Source organism: Passer montanus, unplaced genomic scaffold, assembly GCF_014805655.1.
Source record: "Passer montanus isolate IOZ18808 unplaced genomic scaffold, ASM1480565v1 scaffold10, whole genome shotgun sequence".
Lineage (NCBI taxonomy): Eukaryota > Metazoa > Chordata > Aves > Passeriformes > Passeridae > Passer > Passer montanus.
The window spans coordinates 26,896,394-26,920,265 of record NW_024356505.1 but is presented as its reverse complement, the minus strand read 5'-3'; the positions used below and the strand labels follow the sequence as shown (position 1 = coordinate 26,920,265).

Sequence of the window (23,872 nt, the reverse complement as noted above, 5' to 3'; positions counted from 1 at the left end):
AGCCAGTAAAACCAAGACTGCATTTAAACCAGTTCCCTAAGAGAGAATAATACCATTTCCTCACTGCCTACCTCATCAGCCACCTAATGCTTCCCAAAGCACTAAACATTTTCAAGTGCAAATATTGCTATACCTCCAACTGTTGCTATGCAACACTACATCTTATGTTTCCTAGAAATATGATGAAAATTGGACTCCTGATCCTTAGCTTAACTACTATTACCCACCACCATATCATACATGATTAGGATTAATACTCATTGAGGAAACCAGGTTATAGTCCTCAACAACTTACTTACAGAATCCAGGCTCTACTCCAACATATTTTCACCCCTCATTTAATATTTGACTCTTTTTTGAACATGACCCACCCTGCAATTTTAAGAGGAAACCACCTGAGCTCTTCATTCAGCTGTATTATAGTCATTTTCCTTCAGAATTACTCCCACAACAGTACCAGGTATGTCTTAGGGATAATTGTATTTTATGGTTATAAAAGTTAGTGTTGCTAGAATGCAAGAGGAGTAAGAGTACAGTGCACACACAAGGTTTATAATGCAGCCCTTCTCATACCTTCAGGAGAAGGAATCCCACCACAAACAATCCCACACCACTCATCTTCAGGCATCCTGGACAATAAATCACCATATCAATCAGCATAACCTCAGGAGAAGGAATCCCACCACAAACAATCCCAACACCACTCATCTTCAGGCATTCTGGACAATAAATCAACATATCAATCAGCATAACTTTCAGAAGCATAACTTTCTTTCCGCATAACAGCAAGAGGGGTTTTTTTTCCTTCCTAAGGCAAATTATTTGCTCCTCTGTAGACATGCAGACATATTTAGTGCCACTTCTGGGTAATCAGCTCTATCAGACAGATGGTGTACTTTTTGAAGCAAGTGACATGGGCTGTTTGTTTCACCCCAAATTGGGGCAATTCATTCTGATAAGAATTTAATTCACAGTTAATAGAGATTGTTGGCATCTGGTTTTATATGAATTGATTGCACAGAGAAATCAGGTCAGGATCAGCTCTGGGTAAGGAGACTGACAGATCTAACAGTGAACTCCTGTCAGTACACATCAGCATGAAATGTAGCTAGCCAGGGTTTGACCATGCCCCAGCAAAGACAAGAGGATGTGTTATGTTTGCCCACACCAATGCATTCAAGAAAACAGTAGAAAAAGGAAAAGACTGGTAAATGCTTTGCCATTTCACTTGGGCAGGCACATCAGCAGCAGAGTCCTTTTCACCATGTCATACAGCCATGTCCCTGGGTGTCACAGTGCCTCAGCTAAGACGAGAGCAGTCAACAAGAAGTAATGACAAGACTGATACAGTTACACATAAAGTATGCATTAAAAAAATTAAAATTAAACCATTTTAGTATAGTAGATTCAATTTCTCAAAATATAATCAAATATCAGGATCACTGAAAGTTTTGAGGAATTGCACAACATTCACATTGTATTTACAGTAATTTCCAAAGCCATTTTCAGCAAATTGCTTCACCTAGTTTCTCTTCCTGGATTTACTAGGTGAGTGCTAATTACTTTGTCACATTACAAAGCTTGTAAATGAAGCTGTCTTTGGGAGAAAAATCATCTCAGTTCAAGTTAAAACTGCAAATAGGTTTTGAGAATGTGAACAAAATTATTACCAGACCTCAAAATATTTACTTTCAGAATTGGCATGTGCAGGGTACAAGACTACAAAACAGATGCGTGGCACAGTAGATTGTCTATCCTTTACATAATAATACACTTGATACATATTCTATTTTCTATTTAAATTATTGTATAGCATCTGGACTAGACCATTTGAAAGCAGAGTTATTACTCTAATACAAAATGGACATCTTCCTGCACACCTCAGCTGTTTTCTGACAATTCTGCTAGAGTCACAACCACAATAACAAAAATGGTTTCCCATCAATGAGAAAAATCAGTTCACCATTTAATAGTTTCATCATATGAAGTTCATTATTCACTGAAAATTAAGGGAGTCAGGTCCCCATCTTACAAAATCAGCATCTAAAACCAGCCATTTATGCTGTTCACTGATTTTAAACAGTGCTCCCAAGCCTAAACACTGGAAAAAATATCTGACACAAGAAAAAGATGGGGTTTAGCAAAGGAAGTTCAGAGGGGTTTTTATTCAATCACATATTCACATTTTTCAGTAATGACAAAGGCAAAGAATTATTGGTGCTCATGGAATTAATGCTGCATCTCCCACAATCACAGGACTTGGAGATGAAACTGCAGATAGCAACACAAATTGGGTAAAATCCCAATAGCTACCAGAACTCAACCAAAGCATTTCAATATCCCCATCACAGCCAGTAGCCAATGACCAGCTGCAGGTGACACCACACACCTTTGTGGCTTTGTGACCCCTTCACACAGCATTAAGTGGGATCCACCAACACCTGTCCCTCTAAAGGTCCCATGGGATGGTTCATGGCCCAAGTTTATGGTCAAGTTTCTTTAAGCAGAAGAGCAGGAAGATTCATGTTCTTTCTAATGCATCTGGGAACAGCAGAGGAGGTCAAGAAGGGGGGAAAGGGAAAGAACAAAGCCAGGAAAATAGAAGGCCTGAAAACTTTGTTGTTGTCCTCCTTCAAACACTGCAATATGCAGAACACTTAGAGGTCAAAAAACTCCAAAATTCCTGCAGACTGAGACTGAGTCTTCAGTTCCACTAAAATCTGGGTTTGCCTGAAGCAGTTATTAAACTTCAGCAGACAAAATAAAGGGAGACTAGAAAATTCAGTTCTTTTTTCTGGTGATCTGCACTTCTTTGGATTTTTACTTTAATGTGGAAATAGGAATTTTTGTATGGCTTGAGGTAACATTTGCTGCACAGAGAGCACCAATCAGAATGTTTTGCTCTTTTAAAAATAAGACATGAATATAACCTTTTTTAAGAAAACCAGTCAAATATGCCAACGGCATTGCAAAATTGTGTCTTTTTGAAACAGCATTGGGAGAAAAAAGTATTTTAAACCATTGTTAACTACCAAATTTAAGTTCTGTTTGACAGTAGGCAATAAAATCTAAATGTGAATTTTTGTACTAACTGAGGAAACAGTGGTGGTTTTTACATGGAAATTGAGGAAACAGTGGTGGTTTTTACACGGATATTATTAGAACAGGAGTTTGGAGCTCCTACCAAACATTCAAAATACAGAATGCATCATCATCCAGTACATTATGAGTAGAGAAGGATCCTCCTAACACTCAGCCTCGCTTCATACAGGTTTTGATTTGAAGCATGTTACTCTGTACTGTACTTTGAAGGACATTGTAAAACCTGCACTTCATTACTAATGTCAAATTTAGCAAACTATTGTGACATTTCAAACGTAAAAAATATTAATTCCTTTATGTGATAGTTTTATAGTAAAATAGCAGAAAGTAGCTGCTAATAATTTCTGATGTTTCATCAAAGTAAAACTTGTAACCCTCCAAAATCTTTTAAAGTATGTAAGTATGCAGTATAAGCAGCAAATAATCTCATAAAAAAAATGAAAATTGATGTAGAGCTCTGACAGCATAAATCTTCAAGTTAAAACTGCATCAGAGAAAGATGGGGGGGTCACATTTTATTTCAGAAATGCCTGGCAACCTTTCAGCAGCTACAACAAAAGGACAAGGCTCATTTTATTCCCGTCTTCTTTAGCAATCTGTGAGTACCACTGAAGGCCTCTAACAATTTGTGCAACTGGGAGTTATTCCATCTTGCTAGTTAGCCTGGAAAATGCTTCCAAAGTGGGCCATACCCTTCTGCAGGGCACAGTGCTAAATCAGAACTCAAAGTCAAGCCCTACACATCTACTGTTTCATGGAGGTCAAGTTCAGGAAGGACTATTCAACCACCTACTCTGAAACCCTGCATTGCATGAAACATTCCATTTCTCCCTCAATCCCACTTCAAGCCCAATGGCTCTTAAGACATGCCAGAGAATGTTTGTCCCACAGGTGGAACGCCTGTGTTACACAGACAGCACTGATGGTGTAACAGGGTGGAACACTGACAACCTGGGATCAGTCCCAGCACATGGATGAGCACCAGCATACCTGATTTGGAGAAGGGAACATTCCTTCTAAAGTCCCAACCTTAGGAACACATGGGTAAGAAATGTCACATCTTCAGAAAAAGCAGAGTACTCTGTACAGCCTCCAAGCTTTGACTGCCCCTCAGACTGAAGTCCCAACCTTAGGAACACATGGGTAAGAAATGTCACATCTTCACAAAAAGCAGAGTACTCTGTACTCCTCCAAGCTTTGACTGCCCCTCAGGGCATCTCTGCTGCTGGGAACTTCTGTAGCTTCTGAGAACAGCAAGAAAACCCAGACAGAAACCCAACCCAAATATATTTGGCCAACAAAACATCAGTTGCAGTAAATCCTGGCTTAGGCACCTGAATCCAGAGGCACTCACAGACACCAAGCACAGAGCCACGAGGGTGTAAGCACATTTGGGGAAACGAGCAGTTCTGTTTTCTCTGTGGCCCACCAGAAGATGTGCAGAGGCTCAGATCACAGCCCACAGGGCAGCTCACTGCTGCTGAAAGGAGTGCCACGACTTAGCAAGCTTAGCAGTGCTTGCAACAAAAGGCCACAAATGGTGAATTCAGAACTAAGCAGATAAAAATGCCAATAGAAAGGTTTATTCTAAAAGAGTGCATTTCTAATATTTCTGTGCTATTTATGTTGAAACCCAGTGGAAAACTGCAAAAGAAAGTCTGTATTAGGAAAAACTTAACTTCATAAATAGTAAAATCACAGATATCTCTACAAGTACTTTTACGGATACACCTAAGAATTCATTGTGATTTAAGCCAGATTAAATATATGAAGCTAAACAATACTAAAGAGTGCAATTATTCAAGGATTATATAACAATTATTTACTAACTTTTAATACTCCCATTTAAAAAAGTGAAAAAAGAGAAAGAGAAAAAAGGGGGGCAGGGGAAGAGAACAAAAGGGAAAAAAAAGACTAAGTAAATAAGGAGTGAATGCAGCTTTGCATCATGAAGTTTGAATGGCAATCTGTCCACTGCTTTTCATAATCAGAACAAACTTGTTTTTTCCTTCAGACTGTTCTCACATTTCTCTCATGCTTCACACAGTATTACAGTGACCATTACTGTAACCATCACTTTTGCTAAATGAAAGAGCAATACAGGATTCTACCACTGGGAATATAATAGACTAAAAAAATTAGGAAAAAACCCAACTGCAGCAAAATGAAACCAACAAAAAGACTGCAACACCCTTTCAATTGCTAAGCATTTTTCTTTGTGTCCTGCCTTAGGTGCTGTTCAAATCCCTCTGAACATCCTGCCATCTCCATTCACCTTCTTTCAATTGACAAGGCAATTTTGCACAATTTGGCTATACAGGATCTTCTCGCTTCTGTTTATTCACTCTCCTCATTTTCTGGGGCTCCTGGACAGAAACTAAACATGCCAAAGTATTGTTTTCTCTTAATACTGCTCCTTCTCTCAGTGTTTGCCAATTTCCCCAGCATAGCAAACATGTAGTGTTGTGACTACTGAGCACTTTATTATTTGCTATATTATAGCAAAGAATAGTACCATGAAACTTTCTTGCCCTCACATTTGTATTCAGCTCCTGTGCCTGTGTCCCTCCCTCATTCTTGTGAATGTTTCTGAATTGCAGCTGGACAAAGGAAGAAAGGTAACAGCTTTGTATTTCTAAGAGAAATGAAGGTACCCAGGAGGCTCCTAGGATCTAAATGGTAAATTGTCTGGGAAAGGACAAGCAGCTGGTAGCATGAACCTGCATTTCTTATGTGACTTTAGCTTGGGACAAGCAGAGGCAGCCTTTATTGTGCCAGGATGCTTATTTTCTGTAACAGGAGCAGTAAGCAAACCTCCTTTCTCCATTCCCACTTCTCTGAACAGTGTTAGAAGTGCCTTGTGGTTCCTGACAATGAAAATAAAGGTTATTCAGAAACATCAGCTGTGTCTGCCCTGCAGCCTAAAGCTGAGTTTTGTTGAAGTCTGATGGGTGACCGCAATCACTGCTGGGTGGTACCACACCAGTGCCCCTGCCATGCAGCAGGGCTGGTGCACAGCAGCAGATGCCACAGGGGAGCCTCCACACCAGGAAAGTCCCAGCACCTCCCTCCATTCCAAACAGAGCTGAACAGTGCCCCAGCTGCCCCCTTAAACAGAAGGGCTTCGTTCTCCAAAGTGCTTTCACACAGAGCACACACACATTCCCTCTCCTGCCCATTTCTGCATATGACTCCTTATACCCTCATCTCGTGTTCTAACAGTATTTTGTCAGTATTTTGGGTCGATGGGGGAGGGTAGCAAATGAAAAAACAACAGGCTCTGCCTTTTGAGAAGATATCTGACCCATCTCTGAGGGGATGTAAGGGACAATCTGTTGTCAGCTTTTGGAGGACAGGTCCTTTTTGGATAGAAGGAATTTTTGACTTTACAAGGTCTTGGAAAGGAAAAAGAAATATTTCCTAAAATATTTTTAAAACACTTTAACAATAAAAAAATTCTTCATATTGTATTCCAGAACTTTTCTTGCACTTCTAAATTAGTTTTAAATAAAACTGCTTTATACCATAGTTAATCAACAGTATTTCTGAGGTCAACGAAAATTCCCTTTGTGCCAATGAACAAAAAAATTCTAAATGCTTGTTCTCAGAATAAAACTGGTACAAGCTAAATATGCGACAGCTAGACTATAAAAAGCCCACCATCCACTCTCACCCTGTCACTCCCAAGCAAGAGCAGCCAATTTGTGACAATTAGCACGTTGTGCACAGCGCGGTTCACCGGGCCCTTCGCGGGCAGCCGGACGGATCCCGGGCGGTGTTCGCCTTCGCGCTTATCGGCCGCGCTGACAGGAGATGCCGGGCGTCTGCAAACACCTCCTAAAACATGCAGCAGCTTGGCTGCTGGTTCTACCTGTCAGCCACTTCTCAGGAAGCCCTTATCAGGAGGAAGAGCACTTAATCACAGCTCTCCAACAGCTAATATTAAAGGAGAAGACAGGATGACTTCTGGCAAATTAAAGGCAGCTGGATTTATCACCCTCTCCCTCATGGCCACACTGTTTCCCAGACCAGTGTGGGATAGCTTTAATCCTTTGCTATAAGATAACGACATATTTTTTTTTCTCCTTTTTCAGTTGCCTTTTCCATGAAAGGCTGGGGCTTAACAAAGAATAAGCCTGCAGAATTTTAGCTTGCTAATGCAGGATCTTGTTCCTCAATCCATAATTTAACTTATACTGAATACTTACTGGAAAGGTATGCCTACACGACATACTAAAGGTATAAAATTTCTAAGCAGCACCACATTCTGAAAAATATTCACCATATTTACTTAGTAGCTAAAAATTGCTCTTGGATGCATCAGAGATGACTTAACACAAAAATATCTTAAATATAAATGTATACATATAAATAATGCATAATAGATCTCAAGAAAATAGAATATATAGATATAAGATCTATAATACAACATCTTATCGAGAAATTAAATTAGTTCTTCAGGGGCTGTGGTCCTCAGATATACCTTAACAGATTTTCAACAGGTCTCAATTTCTCCTTTTAAGAAAAAAAAAAAGTGCACATCTAAATGTGACCTAGAACTCATTTTGCTTCAAAAACTTCACAGAAACTTTTGACAGAAAAAAATGCCTATGAATTTCTACTTCTCCCTTCCTTTACTAATCCTATCTCAAAACCAAAAGTTTTCCACTATATATTTTCAAGAAATTACTGCATCAACAGCCTGACAAATGCACTCTTGAGAAGTGTGAATGACAACAGCCAGGAAGCTGGGTTCAAACTCTGATAAATTAGTCTGACAAAGAAGATTCTGAGACATGCATAGAATTGCAAAATCAATTTTCCTCTTGAGTCCATTAGCAGACCTGAATAAAATAGTTCTGACAAATACAGCACATTCTGACTGACCACAAAAAAATTCAACATTGGAATGCAATCTGCAGGCACTCCCGGAGCTGTATGGAAAATAAACATCTTACAGCAAGGTTTGCACTGGATTGACAGAAAACTAGAGGTAAACTTTCAAATCACAGCATCCACATGCTCTGGATTCTGTAGCTTCACTTCTCAGCACAAGCACTGCCGCAGCATGCCAGAGATGTGACGAGAGGATCAGGGTGCACATCTGGAAGGCGGAGCTGTGCCAGCTCTACACATCCTCACTGGGGCTCGGCTGCCCTCTCACCCTGAACTCCCCTTCCCACTGCCAACAGCACTTTGCTGTGATTTGTCAGCAGAGAAGCCAAAGGAGAGAGAAGAAGCTTTTCTATTCTGACAGAAATCAAGCTTTGCTGATTATCTTGTCCTCAAAAACCCAACACATCAGAGGCTAGTGCTGCAGCAGTGATGACTAACCTGGACAGCTGCAACATTTCTGCTTACTCAAGAAGAACCAAGAAACTGCAATAAAAAAGACCAAGAAGATCAACATATACAAGCATCCCAAAGAGAAGCAAGATTAATTTTAAATAGTGCTAAATACTTAAACAAACATGAAACAATAAAATATACCATAAGAAAAACAAAGTACATGTTAACATACTCATGCCACACTGTACCTCAACACTGCACCCAGAGCTCTCAATTTTTATTGATTTTATTTGGTAGCTGTGTCACATAGAAAGCAGTGCACACAAGCTTGGGAACCCTTCAAATTGACATTTCATCAAAATGAAAAAAACCTTAAGTTTAAACTTTCCCCCTTTATTTGTGATACACAAAACAAGGTGTATCACTGTAGGACATGCTGCAGCAGGAACTGGTGTGGGTTTCAGCTGGAAAATGAAGCCCCTGAAATTCAGGTCCATGCATCCAGTCCCAATACAGGCAAAGTGGAGAGCTGGGCCTCACTCCAGCCAGAGCAAGTGGCTGTGCTCCAGATGGCTGCATGTCCTGTGACATTTCACTCCTGTACAAGACTGTAGCTAACAGGAGCTGGAGAGCAATGGGGCATTGCCTTGTTCTTTTAGCTATCAAACTTAAGAGCTGTGCAGAACATCACAGAATGGCTTGGATTGCGAGGGACCTTAAAGATCATTTCATTCCAAATCCCCTTCCATGGGCAGGGGCATCTTCCACTAGAGCAGGTTTCTGGTCCATGGATACAATTCCTTCCATCTTTAGGGGATCCTGAACTCGTATCCCCATCCTTGTGGAGTATGCTCTGCAGTACCAAGTGCTCCAGGACAGGGACTCCCCTTTCCCCTTACCTTTCTTTGGGAGTCTGCATCACAATATACACACCCTGCTGAACAAGGGGGTCACAGGGGGGGGCTCTTGTTCTAGGCAGTGCCAAGTGGTCACAACAAACAAAACCCAACAGTACCACCAAACAGTTCCCAATACCCAACAGTTCCACAAAACTGTTACTGATGCCAAAGGACGTCCCTTCAGGACAGCATCAAGGGAGCCCCTCTAGCCACAGCTCCACAAACTTTCCCAAGGTGAGATGGCACAGTTCGAATTCTGTTGTAAGGCAGAGATTAGATTTGGAATTTGATTTTTTCCTTCTAATATTTCACTTTTTAAGGTAAGGACATATCAGTCTGTGGGTCACTGAAATGTAATGACATGCATTATAAGGAATTATTTTTAAAGCACATTGATACAATAGCCACGGAACTGTATCAGCAGTGCAAGAAAAGCCTACACACCAATATTCACATGTTTTATTAATATATTTTAATGAGACTAAAAGCTCACATACTTTCAGGTTCCCATAAGTATAATGTGGGATACATATGAGGATGAAGATTGCAGGAGCTATGAGGGTTCTCAGGTTCCTGGGTATAATAATACTGATGGCTCTGGAGGAAGCCTTCCTATGTACACAGCACTATTTCAAGGTCTTTCACTTCTTCTGATGTAGATCATTTGGTTAAATAGCCAGAAGAGAGAGTTATCAGGTTGAGCAATTGCATTGTTTTCCTTGGGATAATTTGAAAAGTATTTGCTTTTTAAAAAGTCATGCTGCATGCATGCAAGAGACAGAAGAACACTAAAAGGAAGTAATACCACAAGAGATGTGGAGAAGGAGGATGGCTCCCTTCAACCAAACAATATATTCATCAATCATGCAAAAGATTTTTGTTTGGCTTTTCTCTTATTTCCATGGCAAGTGCTGCCTCTCTGGCATAAAACTCATCCCAAGGGGTTACACAGATCTTCCCCAGCTTTCTGCTTCAGTCAGCACTGCACTGCATAAAGGAGACTCCTACCCAAAGATTCCACATGATGCTACTGACTTTTCTGTTCATGATCATCTTCCAGCTTTTTGGGACATAAAGAGATAGCAACTGTGCAGTTATCAAAATCTTGACTTCTGATTTCTAACCTGTTTTTAAATATAGGATGGACCAAAGACTAGGCCTAAAATAGTTAATGGTTTTTCTACAATAAATGTGGATGTGTTGAACTACTATTGTATTTTTTAACTGAGAGACTTTCCCACTATGCACTATTGAAAAAACCACTAGCTGTCAATGAAGAGGCTACAATAACTTCAGAGATCATTTCTGTTCCCTGAAAGCAGGCTCAATGTGATTTTGAGTGGACAGTCACTACAAAAATTATTTTAATAGTGTGCTGGGCTACTGAACTCCAAATCACACAAAAGGCACAGACAGCCCCTAGGAATTTCAATTATCACTGGTATCTGTGGCACACATGCAAGCAACACTGAGTTTACTTATCCATTGCAGCCAGTGAATCTGATGAAGCTGATTAAATAACTCAGAGATTCATAGAGATTAATCCTGAATGAAGTTACACAGCTACAACTTCACCTCGGTAAAACACAAAGCAAAGTAATAGGCAGAAACAAGCCTCTGGCAAGTTTGAGGATGATTTTTTGTTGTCACTCAAAGTACCATTAAATGATGGAGAGTGGGCAGTATTTATTAATGGGGTCATTAATTTGAGAATCTTGCTAGAGAGCACCCATAAGACCAAATGCTTGTACATAAACATAGCACTGTAAGTAGCGAGTTTTATTTTCAAGGAGGTACTTGCAAGGCTAATCCATGATTTCCATTTAGAATTAAATCCTTTCTATGCAGAAACCCTTGTTACTAACACGCAGAAAGTGCATTTAAGTTGCTTATAAAATACCTATTAGGAAATTGCACCTTTCAGAAAAAGAGCAAACAAGCCATGCTGGAAGGGAAGTTACTGACTTTGTCCACTATTGTACAAGGCAGAATTAGCAAAGGTATTCATGGCTGGAGCATTCACCAAAATGAACAGTTCCCAGTGCAGTTTTTCCCCTGTTCTCACAAGGCATATTTCTCACCCTGTCTGCCAGAATTCAGATCTGTTTTAGTTACAAGACCATCTGCTTTTTGAAAGGCTTTTTTTTTTTTGATGACAGATGGATGAGGTTCAAATTCTTGTTGTAAACCAGCAATGAAATTTTACAATTCATTGTCTCTGCTGCTTACTGTCTTGCATTAATTACTTGAAAAAAAGAACTCACATGGGAAGAGACAGTTTTCTGAATGCATACAATTTTTAAACCAAAATAAGCATATAAAATAAATTTCTGATGCTTTAACTACAAATGGCCTAGCTTCAGGTTTGTAACCTAGTTCTGTTATCCTGTATTGGCTCAGGTTCTCTTTCATGTCCCAGAATAAAGGGATGTGGATGCAGAGGGAGTACTTTAAGGAGCTATCTACAGTGTTAGATAAAGCATCATATTTTTCCCTCCAGAGTCTCACAATATCATCTGGCTCTTTCAAAGTCTTAGTTCTTCAAGTCTGATATTTGCAGAAGAGACTCATATTTTAAAAGTTCCCAAAAAACCCCAAAACAACAGACTTCTAGCCTTTAATATTAAAGGAACAGAAACATTAAAAATTGCTAAACAAATATATGGGTTTTGCTTAAAGTTTTACATGTTTAAAAAACCTCTCAATTTTTATTTCCCATTTAATACCATTTTGCAGTGACAAGCTTGGAACAGCAAACAAGCCTCCAGGATACCACTAAAATGTAGTAAAAGGGTACTCACTAATGCCATGCTGGCAAGTCTGGCAAGCCTTGATCTGCACGCCATAAATCCACTAGCCACCAGCTCCCTGGTACATACCTCAGGAGAAGGGAAGTGTCAGGATGTGTGTCGGTCACAGGGGATTTGGGTGTCCTGCTGCTGACCGCAGCTGCGTGGGGTCTGTGCCCTGCTTCCAAACCAACACCATGATGTTTCCCTCAGACTCAGCACTGGGATTAACCACCAGCCCCTGCCAGGCATGCACATAGCTCCAAGCAGGATGCACTCCTGGATTAGGGAGGGCTTCAGGCAGAGCCCCGTGTCTGCTGCTCTGCTGTGACAGAAGCCTTAATCTGTGTGCCGACAGGGCACGGACCCGAGGGGAGCCAAAGAACAAATAATCGAGCAAAATGCTAAAACCCCCCCAGTTCACATCCCTAGTTATGCCACAGACCCGTTCCACCTGTGAAAATGGTGAACTGCATGCCATGTTTACATGAATTTCTCAACAGAGATGAGTGGTGCCCGCAGAGCTGCAGGCCCCGGCCGCGCAAACACGCACTGCTGGGAAGGGGCACGGCCGGATCCCAAACCAGCACAAACACTACCGAAAAATCCAGCCCAGATCAACAACACTTGGAATCTCTGTCCTTTATTATTCGTTCACTGTGGCTCCTTTGTAGGCTTCAGTCTTGGTTTCAATGAAGCAACTGTTTAGAGAAAAAAAGAAACTCTAAGAAGCAGGGGAAGCGTGACAGCAGATATAGAAGTGAAAAAATATCTAACAAGTGTTTTGCTCCAGTTACTTCTTGATTTCACAGAAAAATCAAAAGCAGATGCTTTATTTACTGTTCCCATAGTACTGTTTATTGTGCCTTCATGTATTTCCTGAAGTTATTCCCATTTTTCCCCTCTCATTTACTAATAAAAGAAATGAAAGACACAAATAGTATAGACATGGAAAAGAAACAGACAAATGAGACATTTTTCATCATGTTAAAAATAATTTTCAAGACAAAGTCCCTACTAACCATGTTCTTCTCTGAGAGTAAATACCATAATTACTCATCATAACAAGTACAGTCTAGATGCTTCCAAGCCTTCTAGAACTACCAGGTTTGTGGGTTTGGGGGTTTTTTAGTCTTTTTTAAAACCCACCCTAAATCCAAGAAAGTACATTTATTTGCACAAGTATTTTCCAGCACTGCCATGATGACTGCTCAACATTCACATCCACTCTGGAGCTATGATCATACTCCATGCATTCTTCTTAAATCTTGATTATTTTAACAGAAAAAGAATATAACGGAAGGAATCTCTGTATTGAAGATATTTGTCCTGAAGTCATATTGGATACCAAAGTGGTCAAGACTATATATTATCGAAGCAGTTAATTTAAAATTAAGATAGCAATAAAAATGGTACAGAGAAAAGCATTTGAACATCACTGACAAACCTGACTGCTGTAACATTTTCCCCATATTATGTCTCATCATCAAAAGTCCAGCACTGATTTTTTTTTTTCCCCAAATGCTGGGATATGCCAAAGGGCAATTTTAAAACAACCCAGTACAAGATGTTACCGATTGATACTTGCTGCATTTTACAGCATTTGCTTGTGCATCACACTGCTCCACAACATGCTCCCCTGAACCTGGGTGGCAGTGACAGCCCTGCATTCAGCTCCTTGCAGCTCACCAGATATTTTCAAGAAAATTTTTGATAAATCATCTCTGCCTCCCTCAGCACTCAAAGGCCAAATAATCTCTTGATACTTCAGCAATGCCTCAGTTCATGGCAGAAACTGGATGGGAGACTCCCAGTGTTCAGCAGAGGATGACTGATGCTACTGACCTCTCCTAGGCTGTGGCCAGCAATCAGAAATACATCAGGAGCTTCATAGCATGCCCCTAGACCCTACTGAAAACTAAAAAGCTATAGGAATAGTTCAGCCCCAAAGTTAGTACAAAACCAACTAAACAGAAAATACAGAAAGTGGTGTGTTGACACAAAATCAGGAGGGAGCTTTGAGGGAGAATGTAAGGCCTTTCCAACAATAAACACTGCAGAGGAGCACTGGCAGTGCAGGTTGGGATGTTTCCTGAACATGGTGTTAGATAAGAGAGGGACAAAACACCTTCAGGAGAAAATGCAGAAGTGAGGGTTTGGTCCCAGGTTCAAGCTACTGACACAAAATATCAGACCTCAACCTGATTTGGGCAGGAGGCCCTGGCCATCACAACAGACTCACACCAATGTCAGCTCTGCAGGAATAACAACCAGCTGATCATTAACTGGTGGAAGTTGAGCAAATAAAACTTCCTCACAGAAGCAGTGGGAAGTCTCTCTGTCCTGATACCCCCGTGTTTGGCCCCCATATCTTACATTAATGGAAGGGACTTCAGCTTCCGACTAGGATCCAATGTGTTTCTCTAATCACACTCCCCACTGCTAAAAATACACATTCCTCTATAGTTCTCACTGCAAAACTACCTACCCTCCTCAAGTTCGGAGGATCAAAAATCCACCCTCCCCTATTCAAGAGGAAAGTAAACATCCTTCTTGGAAGGAGTAATCAGATGGTCAGAGTCCAAGACACCTTTGCAGCTCATGAAGAACAAAGACAAAGAAATTAAGCAGTTCCTCAAGATGCCACCTCAGGGGAGGGCTGGCTATGTTAAAAGACAACACTTTTCTCCTCTTCGGAAGGTTCTGTAAATCCTCTTGAATAGAACAAGGGAAAGAAAGAAAATAACACTTCCTCAGCTCTTGGTGGTGGGAATCAACACCCAGCTGGGTGAGGACTCTGCTTCTTAGGCTACAAGCTGGGGTCTGTTTTCATCTTCATGTGCAGATGCATCTGCCTTGAAAATGGGAAAAAGACTGATTGCCTAAGGAGAAGCACGGTGCCCTGGGGCTCACCTTGAGGAATCACACATTCGCTGTGCTAACACTGCCCAAGTCATGCCCGTGGCAAACACTGTGCCCAGCCTCTGGGTCACTGTGATGGTAGGTAGTTTCCTTATTGACATTTCAGTGGAAGACACAGCCTGGGGAGGAAAGGGTAGAACTATCATCTCAAAGAGCAGATAAATTTACGTCTCCAATTAAAATAGACAGCTTTATGATTATACCAAAAATGTACGAGGGCAGTGCTGAGAGCTACAGAACTGAGGCTACAGTGAGTGGTAAATGAATCTGCTCCAGCATGAAAAAATAAGGAGGAACACAGGACCTCTATCACAGCTCTCTTCAGTGTGTCAGGATCTAGGAGCTACTAAGAACTACATCTTGGAGCACAGAAAAAGGTAAAAAGAGTCTTGCAGCACTTGTTTTTACAGGCCATCTGCCTCTCTCAGGATGTTGCACTCTTCAGAAGAATATTTTGCAAAATTTACTTAATATATAATTAATATCCTTGCAGAGATAAGGAAATGCTCTCAGTGCCAAGTCTCTTGACTTGCCAGGTGTGAGAATGAACCCGAACTGATGAAATAAAGATGCTCACACATACACGTACTTTGTAAAATACTTTTTTAAAAAACAAGATAGAGCTTAAAAGATCAGGAAATTGTGCATTTGTTCAGGATGCAGTTTCCCCCCCATAAAATTCAAGCACCTCACAAGAACATCTGTGACACAAGTATCCCATCACAGGATGGTTGCTGTTATTCCAGAAAAAAAAAGGAAGGAAATTAATAAAGAGGAGGAAAGGGCTGATAAATAAGTGCATTAACTAGAATGTTTTCTTTGATTTCCAAAGAAAGGTGAAAGCAGAAAAGAAATGCAAAAACCACACAAGCCAGAGACACACAAAAGAACAAGGAGTGAAAACTGTCCTGAGAACAACACATTGGCAAAGGAAAAATCTGTAAAGAAAAAAAATTCCAACTTATTTAAATGACTGAGAGAAAGTCAAAATTGTTTATCAGGTACATCTGTTTCCTTATGCACATAGGCACAGGAAAGACACAGTGCAAGTACCTTAGGCACACTCTCAAGGAAAGTCAATTTCCAACTTGGGCACTTAAAATACAAACACCCAACATAAATATATATGCAGAGATAAGGACTCAGAAAAGGAAAACTTGAAGTAAAAGATACCAGGAGCACACACATACACTCCCAACCACACTCAGGGAAAAAAAAAAAATTGAAAAGCAGAAGTGAAAAGAAAAACACCCTCTGAACATGGAGGTTTGGTAGATGATGAGCATGTAATGCAACCAGCCAAATATATGTAGTGAATATTCATAGCAGCAGGAAAATACCAATAAATAGCCACAAAGAATCACAAAATTCCCTTCAACCCCATCATTTTCATAGGGTTGTTCAAGAACAAAGTCCAGGAGTGGTGCCATGGAGGGAGAGGTATAGTAAGTGCTGGGTTGATGAAGCTCAAGCTGCTCAACAGCTTTCAACTCCAGCTAACCCAGCTACTCCCTTTCAGCTCCTAAAATCACTGTACTGTGCTGCAGCAAATGTCCAGCTCACTGCTGAGAATCCACACCAGTTCAGCCAAGGCTGGGAAACTTCTATGTGCTGTAGCTTTGCCCCACCACATAGCCATTCCCCTTTTGAGATGAGGTTGCCTAAAACAAACCTATTGCATCTGGTATAACCAAGCTGATCAAAATCCGTTATTTTCAAAAAGAAGTGAATGCCAGTCATGGCTGGCATGTGTGAATCAACTGACTCCCAAAAAAGCTACTACTGGAAAGTGTTTGCACCATTAAAACAACCATAAAGCAAATTTATACTGAACTACATCCACCCTCTTCCAAATAAAATTAATAAAATGAATAATCAACTATGGAAGGAGTTTAAAAAAAAAAAACAACAAACAAAAAACAACTGAAAAGATATTTCCTTAGAGCAAATACAAAAGGTTGTAGAGTCACTAATAAGAGATAGAGGGAAGGACTGAGACACCACCTTCCCAGACCCCACTTCAAAGCCTTGCTATCTCCCACCTTTGGCTGGAAGCAAAATCCCAAAGGAGAGGTAATTTTCAAGTACTAAACCTACTTTCAAAAAGTGCTTCAGATTCAAAGAAGGTGTCTCCCTTCTTTGACTCACAGTCCCTCAGAACTACAAACACAGCAGTAAGATGAATTTAAACTCAGCCTGTCTCAAGACAGCCAGTAATAAATGCAAAGCATGGTGAACAGAAACAACTTCAAACATTTGAGCTAATGGCATCACAAAACCTGATGATAAGGTAACTCCACTGGTCAGATCTCAAGATTAGAGGAGCAGGTTGCTGATATCATCCACCCAAGATGCAAATAAGAGTACAATGCCTCTGGGGGCACAGATTGCAACCACAAACCTCAACACGTTTATTTTGGCTGAACAGGACCTGGTCATCAGTTCAAGTGATCACTGCCAGTGTACTGATATTGCTCTGCTGACAATGATTTCACACACAGCTTCACATCAGCATGGATGACACAACAATTCACATTTCTTCTTAGCAACAGTAATCACCCACCACTGCTCCAAATCCTCCCAGAGACACTGCCCCAGTGCCCCAGCCCTCAAACACCAGTACAGCCCACAGACAGTGCTTTCAAGATAAAGTGGTCCAGTTTAACAAAATAACTTATTAGCCCTGACCATGCAGACAGATCTCTCAGCCATGTAGTTTCCACCTCAGGGGAAGGCAGGACAAGAGGCTCAGACTTCCTCTGAATTTTTGGGCCTCTAGACAGAAATGCCTCTTCTTGCAATTATCTCCTCCCAAACAAGATGATGGGACAAGACAGGAAATAATCCGCTAACAACACAGCTTTGAAAGATCATTTCCTGGGAATCAGACTATTTTTCAAAAGCAGCAGCATCTTTATCCATTAATTCAGACACTAACAATGGATGTCCACCACTGGATAAGCGAGCTGGCACTTGCTAAAGCAACTACAGTAGTAGATCAAAAACATAAGTAGTTGGCCTTGGGGAATTCAGAGGCTCAAAACCCATTCTTGTCAGAACCTAAATGAAATCCAAAAGGCAACAGTCCATCAGTTTCCCAAACCAATGGTCTGAGGAGCTGTCCCAGCATCAGACTGCATTATCTATATAAAACAGGATAATTTCTTCTTAGCTCTGCTTGGCATATTCAGGCTCCAGACTGCACAAGATAGTTCTTTGTTGTAGAAAAACCAAGAGAGAATATTTCTTCATGTTAGGTACAGCTCTCCTTCTTTCCACGTATATAGTTAAAGCAAATGATCAGATGTCAATGAATACTTTAATTGCCCTTCCTCTTGAACAGCTGGATCAATTCCTAGAGCCATCCCCTTCGACCCGTGGGACTTGTTGCCAGGGCTATTAGAAGGATCTAGGTCCAGAAGTCCACAGTTCTGTCTAACAGCTGACAACCATCTATAAAGCCACAAACATTAACATGAAAATATCTAGATTTATTCCCAAATATAAGAATTGTAAGCAGAGTTCTCTGTGTCAGCAAGACTCCCTGGCAGACATAGTGATCACTGATAAAATCAAAGGCCCAAGTCCAATTCAGACACAGAAAACAACCAAATGCCTTCCTTAGAGATTCAAACATGGGGTCCCAGCCACCCACCACACCTTACTTTTGCAAGAGAAAAATGATACAACTGGAGTACCACACAGAGAGTAATTGCTCCATAACAGGTAGGCACATGTAACACATTTTAGCAGTACATGGAAGATGTGATGGGGCTCATAGCACATGAAGGAAATCAGCAGTGTTCATGGCAGGAAAAAAAAAAACCAACCAAAAAACTTTTCCAGAAATTAATTTTTTTGAAGAGAGGAGCAAGAGGGCATTTCAGATTCACCTCCACTAACCCACCTTCCTCACCCCAATGTTTATCTTCTGTGTATATATATATATATATAGAAAGACAATGAAGGTGTAATTCACAACTTAGGGAGCATCTGCAGCTCCTGTTAGTTCTGCCTTTATATCCTCCCCATCTATCCATCTAACACATAATCACCTCTCCAGAGGAAACTGACACAAAGCACATCAGAAACAAGAAAAACATGCATCCACCACTTCCAAACAAACAGCCCTCCAATGTACGTCTCCAGAGGAAACTGACACAAAGCACATCAGAAATAAGAAACACATGAAGAAACACTTCCCAACAAACCCCTCCCATGTACATGAAGCCAGGAGAGCATGGTAAGGCACACAGGAAGGGACAAATGGGACCAGCCCATGTCACCAGGTTTGTGAGGATGGGCCACGTGAGCAGGCAGCCTTTTCCACAGCAAGGATGAGGTTTCACTTACCCAGCTCTCTACAGGGGAGCGCCACGCTCCAGCGGGGCGGCCGGGTGGCTCTGCCATGAGGCATTCCGGGGCATCACAGCACAGCAACTTCAGGAAACCTAAAACAGGAAAGGAGCGAGTCAAGAGTGAGTGTGCTAAAGTCCCTCTGGAAACCAGCGCTGGTGGCCTCCCACAGACAGCCACAGCTGAGAACCCTGCAAACAACGCTTCATGGAGGCTGACTAACCAAAACATTGTTTGTCAAAATGCAATTAAAGCTGGAAGTATGAGCAATTTAACAGCTATTCACTTCAGAAAAATATTGCAAAGATATCAAAACCAAATATTTTTAACCCAGCAGAAATGCCCTGCAGCAGCTGGGTGACAGCAAGGAAAGACAGTCAGGTCTTTGAATCCTATTCCCCACACACACCCCCACTCCCTTGCCATTGTCTCTGACTGGAAATGTGATTTTCCCTAAGATTAGAATGCCACGTGGGAAATGCAGAAAGAACTGTCTGTATGTCCACATAATGAATGCATTCCAGAGACAGGGAAGCTGTGATGACTGTGACTGACATTGGTAGAAATCAGCCTGCAAAAGGGTATAAAATGCTGGAGTCTGGGCCAGCTGGTCTCCCAAAGCTGCAGGCAGCTTCCAGGTGGATCATACCCTCACCCTTTCCCCAGGCAGAGACACCTGCAGGGTACATCCAGACTGAAGAGAGGGAGCACACACTTTTGGACAGGTGAGTAGCAGCACCAAGATCTGATCATGTGCAGAAATAAAATCCAAAAGTAGACACAAAGGTGCTTTGTAGCCTTGTAATTGTGCATTCTGCAGGCCAAAGACTGCAAACATGTACATTTCTAATTGAACCTGCTTATAGTACAACCCTTTAGACCTGATTATATTATACACTGCATTGGCAATATTTAGATACTGTATTAGCAATAGGTCTAACCACAACCATCCACATAATCAGTGTCATGCTTCTCACACCTGAGTCTTGTCTCTACTACGCTGACACAAGTTAGCAAACAAATGATCCAACTTCTTAAAGCATCAGCTACCTTTCATCACAAGACAGAGCTGACATATGCCCAAAGAAATTCTGAGCTCTCAGCATTTCTAAAATTTTATTTCAACTTTATTTCACCGATACTCATTTCCAAACTGCATCCATTTGTTAGTTCTAGTCATTTCAAATAAAACATATCTTGAAGCAAGAAAATAAAAAAGAACAACAACATTCTTTTCATCACTCAGGAACACTAAAAGTTTAAAGATTATCACTGCCATTAATGTGATTTAGGTTCAAGGTGACAATACCTTGAAATAATGACCATTATTAAAGTACACCAAACAATGTCAATCTACTGAAAGGCAGAGATATTATTATACAATTTTCCCTTTAACATGCATTTAAGTGGTTTAATGGATTTTTCCCAAACTTAAAGACAACATTTCATATTCACAAAGTCTTGTAGGCTGATAAACACAGCCTATGATCTCAAAATTTCAAAACAAAAGTAGTTTTAAGAACACTGCTTGACAGTAGGGAATCATTGGTCACACCTGCCAAAGGGTGGCCACATTAGTGAGCTTCCCACTACCCTAAGAGAAAGCAAAAGGCAGAATCCCAGCTCCTCTGCCTCTCCTTGCCCCAGTTTCCCATCAAAAGAGCATGGCACTGGCAAAATGCTCCAGTATTACCTCCACATCATTTTTTCAGAACAAGCCCAGGCAATTTGTTAGCAAGAACCACAGATTCACATCTAGGATTGAAAGGACCAAAGTACTTGAACACATACAAATAAGTGAGCCAGGAGAAGGAAAAGAAGACAGAGAGGATAGCTGGGTTTATGTCTTCAGAACTGAGAACAGCAACACAGCTTATTTAAACCAGAATGCAGTCTGCACAATCACAACTGGCAAAATCAAAATCTTTTGTACAGGCTATACTTGATTAAATTAGTTTAATTTTCACTATAAAATTAAAAAATAATTACTGGTTAAAAAAATAACAAAATATCCTTTCTCTAAGGAGTGCTGTAGTTGGAGGAGAACATAGTTCATTCTTCATACAAAAAAAGACGAGACTAAATTGCTTGAACACAAAAGATAACTCAAATTCATCTACCAAGTTGTACCCAGCAACTCTGTAATAATTGCATACAGAACACAAACATGCTTTGTTGAGAACTCACAATATCTAATCAGCTATAATTCCAAATTTTATTTTCCATTTGTAAATTACCAAGGGAGAAAACTACACAACAGGGATGTAAAATAATATTCTAGCTGGAGATATTTTGCTAACACATAAGCTGCTACCCACCCCTTCTCTAATGCCTGCAAAGCTCTTCTGCTTCAGAACTTATTTCAATTGTTAGTTTCTCTTTGAAGGTATTTCAACTATAATGCAAGCAATGCTCTAATGAATTCTCAGTGCTGTGCTATCTTTCCCAAACAGTTCTTTTACGTCGTCTACAAATTTGGATGCTGAGATGTACTTGCTACACTCATGTGCATCTCTGTTCCTGAGGAATGTCAATATTATCATCAAGTGAGATGTTTTGAAGTTTTGAAGCTCAAAAATAAAAAAAATAAACACACCCAAAAAAGCCCCAAACATACACCTTCTACAGGTTGATTGCTTACTCATTAACTGGCAATTAACCCTTCTCAGCCTACTCCACCTGCCCAGTTGTTGACTGGTCCTGCACAGGTCTCTGGAGCCAGGGCAGGGGGTTTGCAGGGTCCTGTGAGTGGCACAGCCCAGACAGCGCCCCACCAATGAACTTCACCCCTCTCCCCTACAAGGTTCATCCTCTGAGTAAGCAGATTTGGCAGCTTGCACTCCTCACCCAACTTGCCTCTGTCAAGAATCATTTTTCAGATTCACGAGTAGCCACTGCCACCCTGAGCTCCTAAAATGCCAAGAGCTGCCCCAAAGATCCTGCTGTACAGTGATGTACTGGATACCTCAGCAGGAAGCAGATGGCACTTGCCTCATGCTTGGAGCATCCAGAGACCACAGCTCTTACTGCCAAGGGACACTTCTGACATTGTCCCATGTCATGCCTTCCCTATGATGGCATCTGAATACATTTTGCCACCAGTTAAGGTCCCACTGTGACAAGGACCCTTCTGGAAGGGCAGAGGCAGTGGCAGCATGGCTCAGGCCTTTGTCTCCTGCTGCAGCAGTGACAGGGAGGCTTTTCAGAGAAGGAAGAGTATTGTCAGCTGCATCTGTACACTGAACTATCCAAAAATCATTTAAGTAAGTTAAAAGGAGAATATTATAAGAGGAAAACAAAAGGCTACTGGTCTGCCTTATGAAACAGATTTCTTTCTTTTTTTTTAAGCTAAAATATGCAGGCCAACAGTCAAGGGAGAAAATGCCTCATTTTTACCAGCCCGACTGCAAGAGCCATGCCAAGCTCACTAAAAATGTAAAGGCAAAAAGAAAGCCAGAAATTCCCTCTATTCCAGAGCATTCAAGTAATTTATCAATGAATGAAAGAATTAAGCCAAAATTAGAAGTCTTTTTGACACAGATAATCATCCTGTGTTCTTTGAAGAAAAGCAAACATTTCCAGGTTGTAAAAGAGCAAGGACAAAAATGTCTTTTCTTGTGCAACAAGCAGCTGACAATTTTATACAATAAATAATGCTATTTTATAGTAATAAGTACAACATCAGCAACACAGTAAAGTTAACATATTAACACTGACAGAAATTCTCTGTTCTCTATTAATCTACATTCTTTACAGATGGTTATTTATAAAAATTAAACATGAAACTGAAAGGTTATCTATGGCCATATTAGCAAACATCTGCTTATGATTCTGATTTCATGTTTGCATGCTATTCTTGGAAAAGCAACCCTTTTTAAGATGTACCAGATGTGGCCAAGTGTTCTTAATCGTAAAATATTTGTTTCAGCAAGATAAAAGTTCAGGGCCAGGAAAGAAATCACATATTCTGCAAAGAGCAACTGCCTTATACTGCTGCTGCTGGATTCTCCAGAGGAAAAGCGTTTCTGAAGAGGGAAAAATGCAGTTTATTTAGTGTGCCACTACAGATAATCACTCTTATTTTTAAATATGAGACATTCAAATGTATAAACATGGACTCAGTTTCAACTTTCAAGCAGAGAAGTTCTGCATTACAAGAGCTGCATCACCTATTCACCCTCGGCATGGGACTGATGCAGTAACCTTCAATCTCCAGTGGCAGCAGCTTAAGCAGCCTTCCACAAACTGACTTTAGAGATCTTGACTTGCTCCCCAAATGGCCCCGCCAAGTTTTCTCCTGCTCACAAGAAAGAAACAGTTCACTGTGGGATGGGAAGGTGTTGCAGGCAGCAGATGAGAGCTATAGCACACAACATGAAGGAGTCAACGTAGACCAGACCAAGGAGAGATGGGTTGTTCAATTCTTTCTTACTGTCTCCCTATAACCTAGTAACTGCTTAACCTATTTCCTAAAAGTAACAATTTTTTTCAAAGGGTTCTGGTCCATGAAATTAT

At 40.7% G+C, this 23,872-nt stretch overlaps 1 protein-coding gene across 1 annotated transcript in view; it reads right to left on the bottom strand.

Moving 5' to 3' along the window:
• Window positions 1–23,872, bottom strand: part of KIAA1217 (KIAA1217 ortholog) — a 354,772-nt gene that overhangs the window by 314,253 nt on the left and 16,647 nt on the right. Inside the window, exon 2 of the mRNA XM_039703559.1 lies at window positions 19,355–19,452. Within this exon, the coding sequence (XP_039559493.1) occupies window positions 19,355–19,418 (64 nt within the window). The 5' untranslated portion in view covers window positions 19,419–19,452. The remainder of the gene's footprint in view (window positions 1–19,354; window positions 19,453–23,872) is intronic.